This window comes from Symphalangus syndactylus, chromosome 17 (genome assembly GCF_028878055.3).
Source record: "Symphalangus syndactylus isolate Jambi chromosome 17, NHGRI_mSymSyn1-v2.1_pri, whole genome shotgun sequence".
NCBI classification, from domain to species: domain Eukaryota; kingdom Metazoa; phylum Chordata; class Mammalia; order Primates; family Hylobatidae; genus Symphalangus; species Symphalangus syndactylus.
In genome coordinates, this window is record NC_072439.2 from 73988340 (window position 1) to 74006724 (window position 18385).

The 18385-nt window shown below is 40.1% G+C and overlaps 1 protein-coding gene across 6 annotated transcripts in view; it reads left to right on the top strand.

Moving 5' to 3' along the window:
• FNDC3B (fibronectin type III domain containing 3B) overlaps positions 1 to 18385 on the top strand; it is a 365202-nt gene that overhangs the window by 302719 nt on the left and 44098 nt on the right. For all 6 annotated transcript variants that reach the window (XM_063621666.1, XM_063621665.1, XM_063621667.1 and 3 more), the window contains 6 exons: positions 2369 to 2487; positions 4272 to 4377; positions 5347 to 5519; positions 7605 to 7718; positions 8489 to 8638; positions 14392 to 14672. In XM_063621666.1, the coding sequence (XP_063477736.1) occupies positions 2369 to 2487; positions 4272 to 4377; positions 5347 to 5519; positions 7605 to 7718; positions 8489 to 8638; positions 14392 to 14672 (943 nt within the window). The remainder of the gene's footprint in view (positions 1 to 2368; positions 2488 to 4271; positions 4378 to 5346; positions 5520 to 7604; positions 7719 to 8488; positions 8639 to 14391; positions 14673 to 18385) is intronic.

Genomic DNA, 18385 nt, shown 5'->3' on the forward strand with positions numbered 1-18385 from the left:
TTTTTTTTTTTTTGAGACGGAGTCTCGCTCTGTTGCCCAGGCGACAGAGTGCAGTGGAGTGATCTCGGCTCACTGCAAGCTCCGCCTCCCAGGTTCATGCCATTTTCCCGCCTCAGCCTCCCGAGTAGCTGGGACTACAGGCGCCCACCACTAGGCCGGCTAATTTTTTTTTGAATTTTTAGTAGAGACGGGGTTTCACCGTTTTACCCAGGATAGTCTCGATCTCCTGACCTTGTGATCCCCCCACCTCGGACTTCCAAAGTGCTGGGATTACAGGCGTGAGCCACCGCGCCCGGCCCACCATTAATTTTTTTTAAAATGGCACATGCTTATGCCAAAAACAGAGAGCATTGATAAAACTTTTACAAGCAAGCAGTGCTGATGTGTGGCTGGCTTTTTATTCTGTACCATGAGAACCACCTGGAATTTTTTTGTTTTTAAGTCTGTTGGTTCCTGTTTTAAGCTGAAAACATGAGAATTCTTTTGAGATGAGCACAGCTGTTCTAAACATAAAATATTTTGCACTAAAAACCTGGTTTAGAACTGCCGGGCATGGTGGCTCACACCTGTAATCCCAGCACTTTGGGAGGCCAAGGTGGGTGGATCACAAGGTCAGGAGTTCATAGACCAGCCTGGCCAACATGGTGAAACCCCGTCTCTGCTAGAAAAAATACAAAAATTAGCTGGGTGTGGTGGTGTGTGCCTGTAATTCCAGCTACTCGAGAGGCAGAGGCAGGAGAATCGTTTTTGGAACCCAGGAAGCGGAGGTTGCAGTGAGCCAAGATTGCACCACTGCACTTAAGCCTGGGCGACAGAGTAAGACTCCGTCTTGGAAGAAAAAACAAAAAACAAACAAACAAACAAAAACCTGGTTTAGCTTTTCTTCATTAGAAAAACCCACCTGGGATAGAAGTTATGTATATGCCGATGGCTCATTGTGAATATTTAAGTGTGTTTTGAATTCTCATGGCTCCCTTTAGCTACTGATGACAAATGAAAAGTAGGGGCGCTTCTGGACTTCCAGTTAACAACTTTGCCACTGCATGGCTGAGTGAGTGATTGAATCTTTTCAGTAATCCTTGCTCCCAGTCACCTTTTCAGTACAGGTTTTTTTGACCCGTAATATCAGGGTAATTGCCTTTACTATTCCCTTTTTTCATATGGCCTTAGTGCATGCAGCTCTATTGTGAATCTAAACTAATAAGCCGCTGGAGGAATTTGTGGAAGTTACTCTAGTTAAAATACCAGGGAATAGAAAAAGCATTTCCCCTAAAACAACTTCATGTAGTAAAAGACTTTTGTAAAGTGGTCAGCTGGAAACACAGCGTGAGTGGGAATAAAACAGAGGAGTGAAGAGCCTCCCAGCGGCCCAGATTTGTGAGTCAGGCAGGCGGCCAAGGCATCCCTGGGTGCCTTTGCTTCCGACGGCATCAGCCTCGGGGGGCACCCAGACCCCTGGCGACCGTTTCTCTCTTCAGTTCCACGAAGTGGTCAGATCACTTGGGTCATGCCATGTTTAGTCTTTAATTTGTCACTCCCTTAGGCATTTTTGTCTTTTTTTTTTTTGAGGCAGTCTCACTCTGTTGCCAGGCTGGAGTGTAACGGCGCGATCTCGGCTCACTGCAACCTCTGCCTCCTGGGTTCAAGTGATTCTGTTACCTCAGCCTCCCAAGTAGCTGGGATTACAGGTGCCCATCATCACATCCAGCTAATTTTTGTATTTTTAGTAGAGATGGGGTTTCGCCAGGTTGGCCAGACTGGTTTTGAACTTCTGACCTCAGGTGATCCACCCACCTTGGCCTCTCAAAGTTCTGGGATCACAGGCGTGAGCCACCGCCTGTAATTTTTGTCTTTCAAGTGGGGCTCCATGAAGGCAGTCAAAAGACCCAGTTTTTAAAAGAGGATTTCACTTTCTTTGACCTCTAGGCAGATAAGAACAGGGAGAAATTCTTGCATGCCGCCCCAGACCTGCCAGAAGCCTCATGGCCAAGAAGTAGCCCCGTGCCTGGCTGCCCCGAGGCCTCCTCTCACTAGGAGCATTTCATAGCTTGCCCACCCCTGTTCTGTGTCTCCTACCTCCTTCCGTGCCAACTGCACATTTCATTATGGTTTCCCACATCCAAACCTCATAGCAAATGTAACTGTGGTGATAATAGGTAGTCTAGCCAGCAACACTAAGTATTAAAAATGACTCCATGTTATTTTGGTGTTTAACTTTGTAAAAGAAAAAGGAAGAGCTTTCTGGCTATTAAAAAGAAAAAGAAGATGTTGGTTTTCATGAAAACATAGAGCTTTTTCTTGTCAGCATTGGCTGATATACTCCATTTTTACAAGAGGCATAAAGTCATGCGTAAGTCTTGTTTTACAGCGAATCAGTGGGAAGTGGCCTACAGTGGGTCGGCTACCGAATACACCTTCACCCACTTGAAACCAGGCACTTTGTACAAACTCCGAGCATGCTGCATCAGTACCGGCGGACACAGCCAGGTTGGTTTTGTTTCCATATGAAAGTAAACTTCATTGATCAAATTCAGACAAACTGTCTATAACATCAGAATCAAATTGCAGTTTAAACAATGTATCTTGGTAATGCAACCTAATAGTATCACGTCAGGAAATGAAAAATAGAGCTTTTTGAATTGCTCTTTGGAGGTATAAGATATGCCTAAGTGATTCCCTACTGAATTGTGCTATTTTCAGGTGCATTTGTCACTCACTCGTTTCTTAGAAGGCTTTGACATAATCACCTGTGACAGTTGAAAATTGTCTGGAATTTGCATTGACTAAATAAAGGAGACCTCAGTTATTGCAGTGATTAAAAAGCTATAGAATTTAGAGTAAAAAGATAAGACCTGCACAGCACTGCTGTTAGCACATCTATCAATTTTAAGAATTTGAGACGTACCTTCCTCAAGGTACTTTACTGCCATCTGCTGGAAAGTTGTTGCAAAAACAATGTAAATCCAAGATGACTGAGCTGAGTGGCACCTCCTGAAGTTGTGTGGTACCCAACGTACACATCTGTAGGCAGCATCCAGTCTTTTGTTTCTACTATTTATATGACCTTAGACTAACCTGTTAACATGTCAGGAGCCTTAGTTTCAACCACATAGTACTCTCATAGGCTCAAAACAACCTAATAAATATACATGGAGTACTCTAGAAATGAAATAATTGTTATCTAAATGGTTTTAACTTACACTCAGAAAAGTGAATGAGAAACGAGATGCCAAAAGATACTTTCACTGTAGAGATATTTAACATTATGATTTGAAACCACTAATAATTTAGAATGAAAGAGAAGGAGAGATGGTGGCTTACAGCCCTGTGCTGGGTTGACTTTTCAAGAGAATACCTGCCATTTGAATGCCTAATTTTTCTAGTCAACCCACTTGCAATATCAGTTTTTGTGTTTACTTTCTTTTGCCCCCAAGGGTGGTACTAGGACATCTAGACTGCCCAGGTAGACACTCCCTGTGAGGAGAAGGTCCATCTGGACCATCTTTAGACAGTGCTGAAGCGGTCTGGAATGCTTCCCAGGTGGAGTAAATCCAAATCAAAGCTGAGATTATCAGTGGTGCTTCCTATGTGTGAGGCGCTACACAAGGTGGCACTGAGGCTGAACTGCTCAAATGCATAGAGTTCATTTCCTCTGTGCCACTTCTCAGGAAGAAAATTGAATGTGGCTGAGCTGTATAGCTCTACCTGATTTTCTCCTGTCTCAGGAAGTAGGTCAGCTTCCATACCACCAGCCTTACACAACCAGATCCTGCAAAATAAAGGACTACTTATTTTAGCGTTAACAGTACCTGCTGGTCGATGTCAGAATCAATTGATTAATATTGAGTTTATTTGCTTTTCTACTCTGTATGTGAATGGTTGGCCATTTATGGTACCATTTTAAAATTTCATCCAGCTGTCGTTTTGTGTTCTCTTCTGTCCTCATGAAGGGTCTTTCTAATTTTGACTTAAAGGAAAAAAACCGTGTGCTTAGGATATACAGTACTCATGTCTGCTAATCTAACTTCAAAAATAATCATTCTTGTTTTTCCCAGTGCCATATGAAGTCTGTAGCCACCCTTAAAACACACACACATAAATTTATATGAAGAGCTTAATTGCATTAAAAGCATACCATAATGTGCACACATTTCGTGTGTAACCCCTTTTCGGTAACATTTGCAGTTATGGGGTGGAATTTGCCTGATATGTAGAGGTCTGATAAATTCACAGTAACTAAGAGATGGTTCTCTCTGGTGTTTCTCCTGCAGTGTTCTGAAAGTCTCCCTGTTCGCACACTAAGCATTGCACCAGGTCAATGTCGACCACCGAGGGTTTTGGGTAGACCAAAGCACAAAGAAGTCCACTTAGAGTGGGGTGAGTGAACTGACCTTCACATTGACATTGACAATTTGGACAATTGGAGATGAAGACTTATGCTTTGTAGTTAAGTTTCAAAGCTTCTTCTAAAGACCATATATGTTTTTGTCTGTTGAAGATGTCCATATTCTTCTTGAAGTATGTTGACCCAGGTTTTCTATGTATGTCATTCCCCCCATCCATACCCCCAGCACTGTCCCTCACCTTCCTCTTCCTGATGGTGCCACACACTTGGTTTATCCCCCACACTTCAGGGGACACTTTTCTAGGGAGTATTTCAAGAACAGCCAGTCTTTTTCAGAAAGTTTTCAACTTTATTAATGGGAAAAAAATTTTGTGCTCAATTTAGAATTTAAACCAAAGAATGGTTTATAAGATCACATGGAATTCTTCCTCCTCTTTGTGTGTAAGCACCTCTGCTGCATTGTCCTGTGTGGGTCCCGATGTTCTTACAGCATTGACTTAAGCTGTATTAGCATTTCCTGTTGTGTCTAGCAGTTTACAACATGTATAATTATAAGTGCAAATGTATAGAACTCCCTAGCAGACTATTTTTTCGTACCACTTATGTCTAAAGTATAATAAATTGTGCCAATTTGGGGTGCTGTATTTTGATTTAGTATGACCTTTGGTTTCCAATTAAATAGATTTTTCTTCCCTCTTTTTCTTCCATTTACCTAGCATTAGAATATGAAGAAATATATCTAATGTTCCTATGATTTGGGGATTATTTTATCAATGTAATTAAATAAACTTCAATGGACCTGCTTTGGAGAGTATGGATAACATCATTCAGAAACTTTTATTTTTATATCTCTATTTTGGTGGGCAGGGATTCTTTTGTAAGGGAGATATTGAGGACAGGCCACCGATGTGATATTTTGCTCAACTTGTGTGAAATCTGGTGCACTTTGGTCAACTGGAAACACAAAGTGTTCTAAGATGAAAAAAATTCTTCATTCCCAGATGTTCCTGCATCAGAAAGTGGCTGTGAGGTCTCAGAGTACAGCGTGGAGATGACAGAGCCCGAAGACGTAGCCTCGGAAGTGTACCATGGCCCAGAGCTGGAGTGCACCGTCGGCAACCTGCTTCCTGGAACCGTGTATCGCTTCCGGGTGAGGGCTCTGAATGATGGAGGGGTGAGTATAAGCCCATACACCGTAACCAGAATCAGAATGCATAATCAGAACCCAAAGTGCTAGCACTTCTGTCTCTAGCCTCCTGAAATTTTTGACAGTCTTGATGCAACCTTGACAACCATTACTGCAGTGTCTGTAAATCTTAATTCTGAGTTGATATTGTTGTGATTTCATATAGACCCAGCATTAGAAGTTTTCTGTTTCTTTTGTCCTCATATCATTCTATGAAGACAGCACTCAAGGTTAATAAGGATATCACCCTGTAGATACTTTCGACAGTTTTTAGAAAATTTCCTATTCTATTGACTTTATCAGTTCAGGGAAATTAGGAATAGATAATAGTTGTAATAAAAGTTTTATACTGTCTTGTCTAAATGAACCGGCAACATCTTAGGTCAGTTTTTACAACTAGAGAAGGGTAGTGGCTAGGGACACCAGCTTGTTTTTGTTTTGTTTCAAGTGAAAACTATAGGACTCTCTCCTTCTATTGCTCCATTTGGAGTTGTCAAGTTGAGCTATCAGAGATTGAGAATATGTATGTCTATGTTATATCCATAAAGGTGGTTGTCCTTTTTTTCTTTGAAATTGCCAAATGATGTGGATTTAGGGGGAGATAAATAATGAGCAGTGCGAGTCCCAGTAACTGTGAGGCTTTTGGGTGGGCTCAGAGATTGATGAAGCATAAAAGAGGGCAGAAGGGTGTGGGTAAAGCCAGCTAATGCTAAATGCCCCCTCCAAAGTGCCAGTGGTTTGTATAGATGCACTCCATGCAAATAAATAGAATTAATTGATGATTTTTTAAAAAAATAAGACAGCCGAACTTGCAGTGACTTTTTGTTTTAAGTGAAAGCAAGTTTATTAAGAAAGTTAAGGAATAAAAGAAGGGCTATTCCTTAGGCAGAGCGCCCAAAACTGGATTTCTTCTAATTCTCCAATAGAAAAGAATTTCAGACACAACAATGATACTTAAGTGAAAACAAAAAAGTCTAAACATTAACGCCTATGCACCTGAACTTATGTAAGCGAAAAGAAGATGGATGGTGATGAGCACACTGTTGTGTCTACCCCATTCTCTCATCAACTTTTCAGTTACTATCTGCCACAACAAAGATAAATGTGCAACTGGGCTGGTGTGAGCTGTACTTTCTCAGCCCTTTCACTGATTTATCCTGTAAAGAAACTATCTTCAGCTTGGGTTTATTCCTGTTGTATTAGAAATTAACCATATATATCACCGTCGTTATCTTCTGAGGTCCATTTCAGAGAGCTTCCCCAACTCCCCAGCATCTTTGCATGTTACGTTGAGAGGTGGTTTTTTGTTTCCCCCCTCCCCGCCTTTTTTTTTCTCCCATTTTGACAAGGACAGTCATATATTTTGTTAGCCTGGAAAGTTTTTACTCTGCTCCAAACCTTTGACGTATCAAATATGCCACCATTAAAATGGGTGCTTCAGGTGGCTGTGACTCTCTCAAAGTGTGGTAAGTCTCTAGCAATTCCTGGCTCTGAACAGTGTGGTCACTGACGGTAACATCAGGATTGCCGTGGATACCCTTGAGTAGGTGAGGTGATGGGAACACACTGAGAAAACATTACAGAAGCATTCATTTTCAAAATGGAAAATACCGGTAATAGAAGAAATACCTAGAATTTGATCACCAACAAGTCCAAGTATATTTTTATGCATTAAAAATTAAACTGCAGGGGCATCTGACTTAGTTTTCTTGGATGTCCTCTGAGAAATATGAAAGCAGATTGCCCTGTTTTGTCAAAAATCAGCATATTTTTATTTCACGTCCCAAGAAAGGGAAAATATTTTGTCAATCAACTAATTATTTTCCACTTAAAAAAATGACAGACATCTACTACTCGGAATGTATGTAGGAGAAAAACTTACACACATTGGATTGAAAGTGAAAATCATTGGGTAATATTTGTTAATTAGTTGTGTTGATGATGATGTTAGCCTAGCTTTTATTTGGTTATAAGCTTTTATATGCACACACATTCACAAACACATACACGCATATATACATATGTGTGTGTGTGTGTGTGTGTGTGTGTGTGTGTGTGTGTGTTTTCTTTCAGTATGGTCCCTATTCTGATGTCTCAGAAATTACCACTGCTGCGGGGCCTCCTGGACAATGCAAAGCACCTTGTATTTCTTGTACGCCTGATGGATGTATCTTAGTGAGTTGGGAGGTAAGTCAGGCATATTCTGCATCAACTTGTGTTTCTTCTACTTTACCCCCAAATACAAATACAAATTATAAGGAAGCTGCAAATCCAAAATGCACATATAGATGATTTTTTTTTTTTTTTTGCTCTGTATACTATAGTAATCACCCTTGGCACTTGCCACTTGCTTATGTTATTTAGAATTGTGGAAATTTTACGATAGCCAAACTGAGAGGAAATGGTTTCTCATGCCTTTCTTTTTTAAAAAAATTTTATTTTATTTTACTTATTTTATTTTTTTGTGTGACAGAGTTTCACTCTTGTCACCCAGGCTGGAGGGCAGTGGCGCAATCTCGGCTCAGTGCAACCTCTGCCTCCCTGGTTCAAGTGATTCTCCTGCCTCAGCCTCCTGAGTAGCTGGGATTACAGGTGCCTGCCACCATGCCTGGCTAGTTTTTGTATTTTTAGTAGAGACAGGGTTTCACTGTGTTGGCCAGGCTGGTCTCAAACTCCTTACCTTAGGTAATCCACCCACCTCAGCCTCCCAAAGTGCTGGGATTACAGGCATGAGCCACCGCACCTGGCCCTATTTTATTTTTAAATTTCTAAATCTCAAAAAAAATTTTGTAGGTACATAGTAGGTGTATATATTTGTGATCATGCCTTTTTTTTATATGTATTTGAAATATTCTGGGGCATGTTGCTCTCTTTCCCATTTTAGTTAATTGAATACAAGCACAGTAGGATTCTCTTCTCAGTGGCATTATTAACTACTTCAATTTCTGCCTTTCCAGAGTCCTGATAGTTCTGGTGCTGACATCTCAGAGTACAGGTTGGAATGGGGAGAAGATGAAGAATCCTTAGAACTCATTTATCATGGGACAGACACCCGTTTTGAAATAAGAGACCTGTTGCCTGCTGCACAGTATTGCTGTAGACTACAGGTAGGTTGACATTATTCAGATGTTACTCACAAGAACTGGTGTCCCATGAAAGACACTTTGGGAAACCCACTCAAAGGCTTGTGGTGGAGGCTGTCAGGAGGGATGATATGGAAAAAAAGAGTCCGTTTAAATAAAAATACATTTGGTTGTTTTGGTATCTTGCAGTTAATTTCCACTTCTCTAGGAAATTCTGAAACTTAAGAACAAAATAAGATTCTTCTCCATTCTGCTTCTCACCACCCTTGTATCTTGTCTTCATCAGTTTGCTGAATAAATGACCCAAGTCCAAGGGAAAGATGACACCTCCTTAGGGAAGGAGCTTTCAGTCTCATTCCCCTGAGATACACATTTCAGTGGGAAAGACTCTTAGAACTGGCAAAAGACAGAAAATTATTTTACGAGCTGTTAAATGGAGCCAAAAATAATTTGGAGTAGTCTGCATTAGGTTACAGGACCCCACCTCCCACCTCCCAGAGACTGTTATCAAGGCTGGTTATCTATAAGCTTCCACTTGGGAGTCCAGATAGAATAACATCAAGAAAAATTGATTCATAGCCTAACCCCTCAGAGTGACAATAGCCATGGGTTTACTTTTATTTTACTCACTTGGCTATATTATTATTTTTTCTATGTAAAGCCCTAGTCTCTTGAGAAAATAGAGTTCTTTGTCCTCCTCTTTCCATTTGTTCAGTAACATTTCTTGAGCATTATAGTACTTTGGACCAGGATCAAAGGAAGATCAGGAAGAGAGATACAAAGATTAATCAGATGTGGTTATTGACCTTGAAGAGCTCTGTCTTCATACACATTTAGATTTGAATAGATAAAGAAGCAGAGATGCCAAAGTCAAGTTCCCACCTGATTTAAGCCATGGATCAAATTCATTATTACAAGTGCACCCAATGTCTCTGGTCTCTTTGGAGAAAATATTTGCTTCATAACTTAATTTTTCAGATCAACTGAAGCATTTCTGTTAAATTCAGAAGTCTGCTTTATTTGAAACATTTCTGATTAAACTCTTTTGTTATACACCTTTCTTGCTTCTCGAATGAAGCACCTGGGACATAATTAACCTTTTGACAATGAGTCAGTGTCACAGCAAATTGTCTGATCTTTATAATAGTGATGCTGAGTCACTGGGGAAAGGTTAAATTATGTGCCACACTCCTGTTTTTCTATCAAGGCAGGATATAAATAAAGAGCTGTCTGCCACCCCAGTAAAGAGCTTCACTCCATTTGTGGTTTTTGAGTTTTGGTGTTTCTTTAAAATGTTATTATATTTCATTTTTTTCTCTTTCAGAGTCTATATTGTCTTAGCATTGACTTCCCAAAGCTGCATTATAAAAGATACATTAATAAGAATAGTACCTGCATAATCTTGCCTCCTTGTATTAACAGGAGTAGAAATATATCTTCAAATGTCTGTACTTATTTATAATAAAATGAGTCAGATCTTATGAAGGGAGTACTACTTTTAAAATTACCATTGCCATGCTAAAGGACTATTGCCAGGAAAAGGGTCTGTTCAAACTACACTGATTTATTGTTATTTGTGGACCAAATATGAATTATTTTCATTCAACATGATTACAAAGTCAAGTTAAACCCCAATATTTTTTGAATATTTGGCACTTAAGAACTTAAATATTGGCCGGGCATGGTGGCTTACACTTGTAATCCCAGCACTGTAGGAGGCTGAGGCCGGCTGATCTCTTGAGCCAGGAGTTCGAGACTAGCCTGGACAACATAACAAAACCCCTCCTCTACAAAAAAAAAAAAAAAAATACAAAAATTAGCCAGGCACCTGTAGTCCCAGCTGCTCAGGAGCCTGAGGCAGGAGGATCACTTGAGCCAGGTCAAGGCTGTAGTGACCTGTGACTGCACCACTGTACGCCAGCGTGGGCGACAGAGTGAGAGCTTGTCTCAAAAAAATAAAATAAAAATTCATTATAATACCTGTACTATGTTTTATAGAAATGTGGTGGAACATTTCTTGTTTTGCTCAGGAATTTTTGAATTTTTATATTTTCAGGACTGTTTTAATTAAGTACCAACGTAATTCCATTCATAGGGCATGTTGTATATTACAGGCATACTATTATTTACAAAAAGTTGATTTTGAATTAAATTTCATTTGAAAACTGTTAATAAAAAGTGGTGTAAATCAAGAAATGTTTTCCATAGAGCCAAGCTAATTAAAAAGAAAGTAGGATCCTGGAGTAGAAAAAGAACATTGGAAGAATTGGTGAGATTCTGATTAGGTCTGTATGTTAATAGTATAGAATTAGTGATAATTTTTTTCTTTTTTTTTTCTTTTTTTCGAGATGGAGTCGCACTCTGTCGCCCAGGCTGGAGTGCAGTGGCACGATCTTGGCTCACTGCAACCTCTGCCTTACGGGTTCAAGCGATTCTCCTGTCTCAGCCTCCCGAGTAGCCGGGATTACAGGCGCCTGCTACCACGCCTGGCTAATTTTTGTATTTTTAGTAGAGTTGGGGTTTCACCAGGTTGGTCAGGCTGGTCTCGAACTCCCGACCTCAGGTGATCCACCCACCTCAGCCTCGCAAAGTGCTGGGATTCCAGGTGTGAGCCACCGTGCCCGGCCACTGGTGATAATTTCCTGGTTTTGATCATTATTCTGTAGTTCTGTAACATGTTTCTCTTCAGAAAAGCAGAGTAAGAGATAGACAGAAATTTCTCTGTACTATTTTTGCAACTTTTCTGTAAGTATAAAAGTAGTACACAATAAAAAGGTGTTTCAAAAAATAGAGAAAATACTATTTTGTTCATAACTTTCCCAGTGGGAAGGAAGTGTAGCTCCTACTGTTGGCCTGATACTCTGCCAGGATTTTACATATTAACTGATTGAATCTTTAGAGTAATTCTATGAATTAGGCATTACTGTCCCCATTTTACAGCTGAGGAAACAAGCTCAGAAAAATTAACTAACCTAAGATCACACAGTTGTTAAATGATGGAATCAAGGTTTGAACTAAGCTCTAACTCTTAAAAGCCATGTTCTTGTCCTTCTGTGATATGGTGATACAAAGCCCTAGTTGATACAAACATTGGGCTCCATGATATCCTATTTTTCTGCCCCTGTGATATATTTATATCAGTACCAAAATCTCGAAATATGTGCTCATAAAATAATTTGTGACATTAAAACTTTTCCAAAAAGAGAGTTGAGGTATTGAGGTATTGTAATGAAACAGAAATGGGTATGACAAAATACTGCAATAGAGTTTCAACTGTGATTTAATAGCAAATAAATGCTTTAAGCCTGCTTCTTTGAAATTAACAAAGGAGTTATAAGTTTTGTTTTAGACCTTGATTTAAGAGCTCAAACTTAGCTGGGTGTGGTGGTATGTGCCTGTGGTTCCAGCTACTCAGGAGGCTAAGGTGGGAGGATCACCTGAGCCTGGCAAGCAGAGGTTGCAGTGAGCTGAGATTGCGCCACTGCACTCCAGACAGAGACAGACCCTGTCTCAAAAAAAAAAAAAACAAAAAAAACTCAAACTCCTTTAATTTTGTAATTCGACCTCATAAGCTGTCCAGTAAACTAAATGAAAACTAAGTTTTAGAGTACATTCACTTTTGTAAGAAAGCTGCCAAATGTTTTTCTCTTTGTAAAAAAGAAAATCTTTTTGATAACGTTTATTGAACACATACTCTATATCAAGTACAGTTGCCAGAAATACAACAGTGAGCCAGACAGGCAACTTTGCCCTTATGTAACTTGCATTCTAATCAGAGGAGTACTAGGATACTATGTCGATGATAAGTGTCATGGTGTAAAGTACAGCAAAGAAGGGAAATAGGAAATGTGGAAGACCGCAGGGGAAGGATTGCAAAGTTGAAATGTGTTCAGAGAGGGCTCGCTGAACAGGTGGCACCTACAGACCTTCTCTCAAATGAAGGTGATTGAGCGAGCTGTGCAGATGTCTGGAGAAAAAGCTGTCTGGACAAGAGGAGCAGCCAAGTGCAAAGGCCGCGAGGAGGCAGCAAACTTGGTGTCCCTGTGGAGCAGCAGGGAAGACAGTGTAGCTGGAGCAGTCAGTAAAAGGGAGAGTAGCAGGCAATGAAGTCACAGTGCTAATGAGTTTTTGAAGGGGAATGGTGGTGAACAGCAGATCAGATAGTCCTGTAGGGTTTTGTAAGAACTTCAGAGTTTATTCTGAATAAGATGGAAGCCCACTGAAGGAATTTGAACCAAAAAATCTCGATAATCCTGATTCATATTTTCACTGAATCACCCTGATTGCTGTGAATTTAGACTATTGGGCAAGGGCCAACATAGATACCAGCTAGGAGGTCATTAGAATAACCAGATGGGAGAAAGAGTAGTTGGACTAGAGTAATACAGGGTGTGCTGATGGCCTGGAGAGGGGTATGAGAGGAAGAAAGGTGTCCAGGGATGACTTTTTTTTTTTTTTTTTTTTTTTGTTGAGACGGAGTCTCGCTCTGTCGGCCAGGCTGGAGTGCAGTGGTGCAATTTCGGCTCACTACAAGCTCCGCCTCCCGGGTTCACGCCATTCTCCTGCCTCAGCCTCTCTGAGTAGCTAGGACTACAGGCGCCCGCCACCACGCCCGGCTAATTTTTTGTATTTTTAGTAGAGACAGGGTTTCACCGTGGTCTCGATCTCCTGACCTTGTGATCCGCCCTCCTCGGCCTCCCAAAGTGCTGGGATTACAAGCGTGAGCCACCGCGCCCGGCCCAGGGATGACTTAGTTATGACTTGAGTGCTCTGAAGGATGAGGGAAACCACAGGAGATGCAGTCAGGTTTTTGTAAGGAGGGATGGGATGGGGATGAGGAGCTGTGTGGACATTTGAGTTTGAGATGCCTGTTGGACATGCAAGTGGAGATACTCAGTGGTTGAATACAGATACCCTAGACCGGTATTCAAAGCAGGGGTCTGGGCTGCACATCCAAATTTGGGAGTAGGTTATCAGTGGCGTTTACTCCTTGAGACAAGATGACATCTCCAAAAGTTTGAGTAGAGATAGAAAAGAGGAGGTACCTAAGTACTCAGGGCTGATACTCACCAGCGTTGAGAGATCAGGGTGACGGTAGCAAGCAGGAAAGGTGATTGAGAAGCAGCAGCAGGTAAGGTAGGAGGAGAAATAAGTGTGGCATCTTGGAGACCTAGTGATGAATAAGCATTTGAAAGACCTGGGAGTGATCAAGGTGTCAGCTGTTTCTCTTGGGTAAAGTCAGATGAGCGCTGACAATTGACTTCAGGGATGAGTTTATTATTCATATGGAAGATAGAAGATGCCTTTTCCTATTGCTATTCCAGGACAGCTCTAGACTTAAAAGTCAGATGAACTGGATTCCAGTCCCAGCTTTGCCTCTAAATCTGAGGCCTAAGTTATCATCTGACTCTGAGTTCCTGTCTCTGTAAAAGGCGGATAAGAATACCTACCATTTAAGATCTACCACGGGGAGTTATTATGAAGATCGTGTAAGATGATGTATAAACTGAAATAGGTCATGCAAATATAAAATATTATTTTTAAATTATTTTTCGTAAGAAACAATGATGGCCATATTTTGCTTTAATAATGGAAAAAATGTGGTTGGCATTCTTTGGAAGGTGGTCATCAGGTAGTAGACATTTTCTAGGATTTATTTCTACCTGCATGTGTGGAAATGTGTACTACTTTAGATTTACTTAATGGCAGCTAACTCAGAGACGTCAAAATGTGCTAATGGTGTAATACAGCCTTTGTCTTGCTCTTCTGTTTTGTAGGCCCTCAATCAAGCAGGGGCAGGGCCGTACAGTGAACTTGTCCTTTGCCAGACGCCAGCGTCTGCTCCTGACCCCGTCTCCACTCTCTGTGTCCTGGAGGAGGAGCCCCTTGATGCCTACCCTGATTCACCTTCTGCGTGCCTTGTACTGAACTGGGAAGAGCCGTGCAATAACGGATCTGAAATCCTCGCTTACAACATTGATCTAGGAGACACTAGCATTACTGTGGGCAACACCACCATGCATGTTATGAAAGATCTCCTTCCAGAAACCACCTACCGGTGAGTGCAGGGGAGTAGAAATCTGCATCAGCACATCAGCACTTGGGGATCTAAGTAAACCTCTCGGGGAAAATGACCAAGTGAATGTCATCTCCCAGCTGTTTCTAAGAGCCCAGATGTCCAGGATATTGTCTCACCTTGATCCCTCAGGCCAGAAGACCTGTGAAAAAGCCACACTGGTTCAGGGACTCACTGGACGGTTTTGTGTCCACTCTGACCCGCACCCATCTCTACCCCAGAGTGGACTCAAATCCTCAAGTCAGTCCTCTGAACATTCAAGTCAGAAATTATAAAAGGGCTTTGGCAACATGTTAGCCCAAGAATTTGGCTTCTTCCAGAAATTGTGCTGACCTTAATGGTGGCTTAAATGATGGTAAAACTTTTAAGATTTCTAAAAGGATGGCATTGGAGATATGTTGACTTTTATTAAACAACCTGTAGTTGTTTAATGACTTCTAAAAAAATATCTGGAGCTCAAGGGTTCAACTGAGGGAACACATGTTGAGAATCATTGTTTACTAAGGAAATGCCAGGTAACCGTTGAAATTATCAAAAATATCTTCCACGTACCAGAAAGCACCTCAGAGGATAGTTCTGTTATGGAGAAGATGAAATGGTTTACTAGTGTAGGAACTATGGAAAGGTGAGCTTAGATTTGGATAGCAAAACCTCAAGACCCTATTTAAAAAGTATTTTATGAATGCAGCATAAATAATTTAATTCAGTATTAATATGCCAAGGCTAGTATATTGAGCTGAATGTGAAAAGAAACTCACATTGGGAAAATGCCACCTTTTCCTTATAAGATAGCTTTGAAGATACCATTTTAGACAGATGGAAATTGAATAGCTTTAGAAAAGGCAAATGTTTGATCTTGGAGGAAAAAAAAAAAACTTTAGACAGTCTTTGCTGGCCAATCAATAAATTATGAACTGGACTTTACATACTTGAGGTAAAAATAATTCATACTTGCTTTTTCTTTTACATCTTAAAGTAGAGGCTGATTTTTCAAAATAATGAATAGGCTACCAAATGAATGAAAATCAATCAAAACCTTAAAAATTCAAAGTATGTTCAATATCATTCTATAGTAGTTTATTTCTGGTTAACATATAGGACAATTTTACATACCCATTTCTGTTTATGTAGAAATAGAAAAAAATTTCAAATATGAATTATCCTATTTAAATTGTTTCCAATTTTAATCCATTGTCCACTAAATCTGAATTATATTTTATGAGTCAGTATTTATCATTTAATAATAGTACATTTTATATTTTATATCATGAAATCATAAACTAAATATTAGGGACCAAGTTCAATTAATATTTTTGCTTGCTAATGTTTACAACTAAGATATTGGTATGCCCGTATCAGTAAATGAGTATTTTTTCAATAAAGTAATATAAACAATAAAAAAATAATAATAATTCATACTTAAGACCAACCAGTTTATAGCTTTAGGAATTTTAGCTTCTATAGTACACAACTGGGTATACTATATGGTATTAATGGAACTCTGGTCAACCCACAGTCTTGTTGTTTTATGTTTCAAAAATATAATTGCAGTAATTATAGTGAAATACAAAATGAGTATTTCAAGGAACCAAAGGTATAATTTTGGTCCAATCAACTTTTATTTCACCTTTTTTCTGTCCTATAAATTGGTTAAAATATAAATGAACAGATAATGATGTTCTAGATAAAAACATGTGGAATGAAACATTTTAAGCAGACCATGGAGCTTGGATAAAAGACTTGTTTCTTTTGTTTGATTTTCTTTTTTTTTTTTTTTTTTAAGCCTTCAGCAGTTACATATTGTTCTCATACCAAGCTTATTCTTTCTCTGTGTTGCCAGGACAGGGTTGTACACCTCTCTAGTAAATGTACTAATGCCAAAAAGCTTCTTCGGTGTACCAGTCATTTCTCCATAGGTGCTATTATAGCAAACTACCCGTTAGCTTGCTGACACACTCTGTAGAAATTTCACTAGAATTACAATACTACTTTTAAAGGCATTCTTTTAAGTTTATAATTGAGTTAGAAATTGAATTTGTCCTTTAGTTTGAAGGAAAACAGTATTATTAAAAATGAAAACCTAACTTTGCTTTGTGCGCTTCCAGCCAAGTAGTCATAGATTTGGCAAGATAAGAGGGTCATCGGATCACCTGGTATCACCCCTTCCCAGTCCTTGGCTTGAGCATCTTTAGTGACAGGGCAGTGGTTCTAGCTTCCAGTCACCAGGCAGTCATTCTATTTGTGGATAAACCTCTCCATATCTAAAATCAACTGCTGACCTTAGAACTTCCTCAACAGCAGTGATTCTCAAAGTGTGGTCCCTGGACCAACAGCATTAGCATCACCTGGGAACTCGATAAAATGCAAATTATCAGGCTCCACCCCAAACCTACTTAATTAGAAAATCTAGGGATGGGGCCTAGCACTTGGTGCTTTAGTTAGCCTTTCAGGAGATTTTGATGCTTATGAAACTTGAAAACCTTGGCCCTAGAGCAGTGATTCTTAAATGTCAGTGTATGTAAGAGTTGCCTGGAGAACCTTCTCAAAATACAGGTGTCTGAGCCCTACACCTGTAGACTGCAATTAGCCCCAGAGGGAGCCTAAACATCATTATGTTATAATGTCAGCCATCTCTTATTTAACCATCCCACCATCATTTACGCTGTCTTCACTAGCATAGGCTTTCTGTAACTGCCTCCATCCTCTTCTTTAAGTGTTTTCAGGTTTTTGGTGGCCTCGCTGACGTGCAGTGCCCAGATCTCCAGGAGTGGTCTGGTTGGCTGGCTCAGAGCAGACCAGGACCATTGCCTTCCTTGTTTTCCATACTGAGCAGTTAGTGAAGTTGCCTGAGATTACTTTTTTTTAAACAACTTTATTATATGCCTGACTCATACTGAGCTGGCAGGCAACCAAAACTTAAAGTAGATTTGTTTGTTTTACTCATTTGTACTCCTTTTGCTAAGTAAAAAATGCTTAAAAATAACATGTACTGAGCCCTTACTATATGGTAAGCATTATGTTAGGCTGCCAAGAAGTGAATCATAAATCATTTTGTCGTAACAAGCTGAGATGGGCTTTACTAGGAGACAAGTTCTGAGTGGTTCAGTGGTAGCAGACTGGAGTCAGACAGCCTTGACTTCAGTCCTATCCTTCATTTATTGTCTCTGCAAACTTTGGGAAGTTATTTAAGCTCTCTGTGCCTCAGTTTCCTGACCAATAAAAAGGGGATAATAATTTTCACTACTTAACAGAGTTGTTGGGTATTTTGATAAGAGGTCAGGTACCTAGTATGGGGCCTGACACATAGTAAATAAATTATCAGAAAATCTGTTGTTAATGTTTGGTAGGGAAGAAATGAACTCAAAGATAGGTTGTGACCAGATTATAGGTAGAGATCTTATCTGTAGAAACCTTATCCTTCAAGGTTTTTTTGCCTCCAGAGAAGGGTATGAGAAGAGCAAGTCTCGGTGCCTGAAGCTGGAATGGTGGCATTGGTGTCAAAGGAGCTTTCAGGAGCAGGAGCTCGGTGGGAGGCCAGTTCCGACTCCTCCTCCAGGAAGCCTTCTATGAATAACTTTACTCTGAGCCCATCTTTTCCCCACCAAAAGGGATTTTTGGCGTTTGCTATTATTTCATACTTCAGACATTTTCTGATGATTATTCTCTTCTTTCATGTTTTTCTTAATTAGATGATA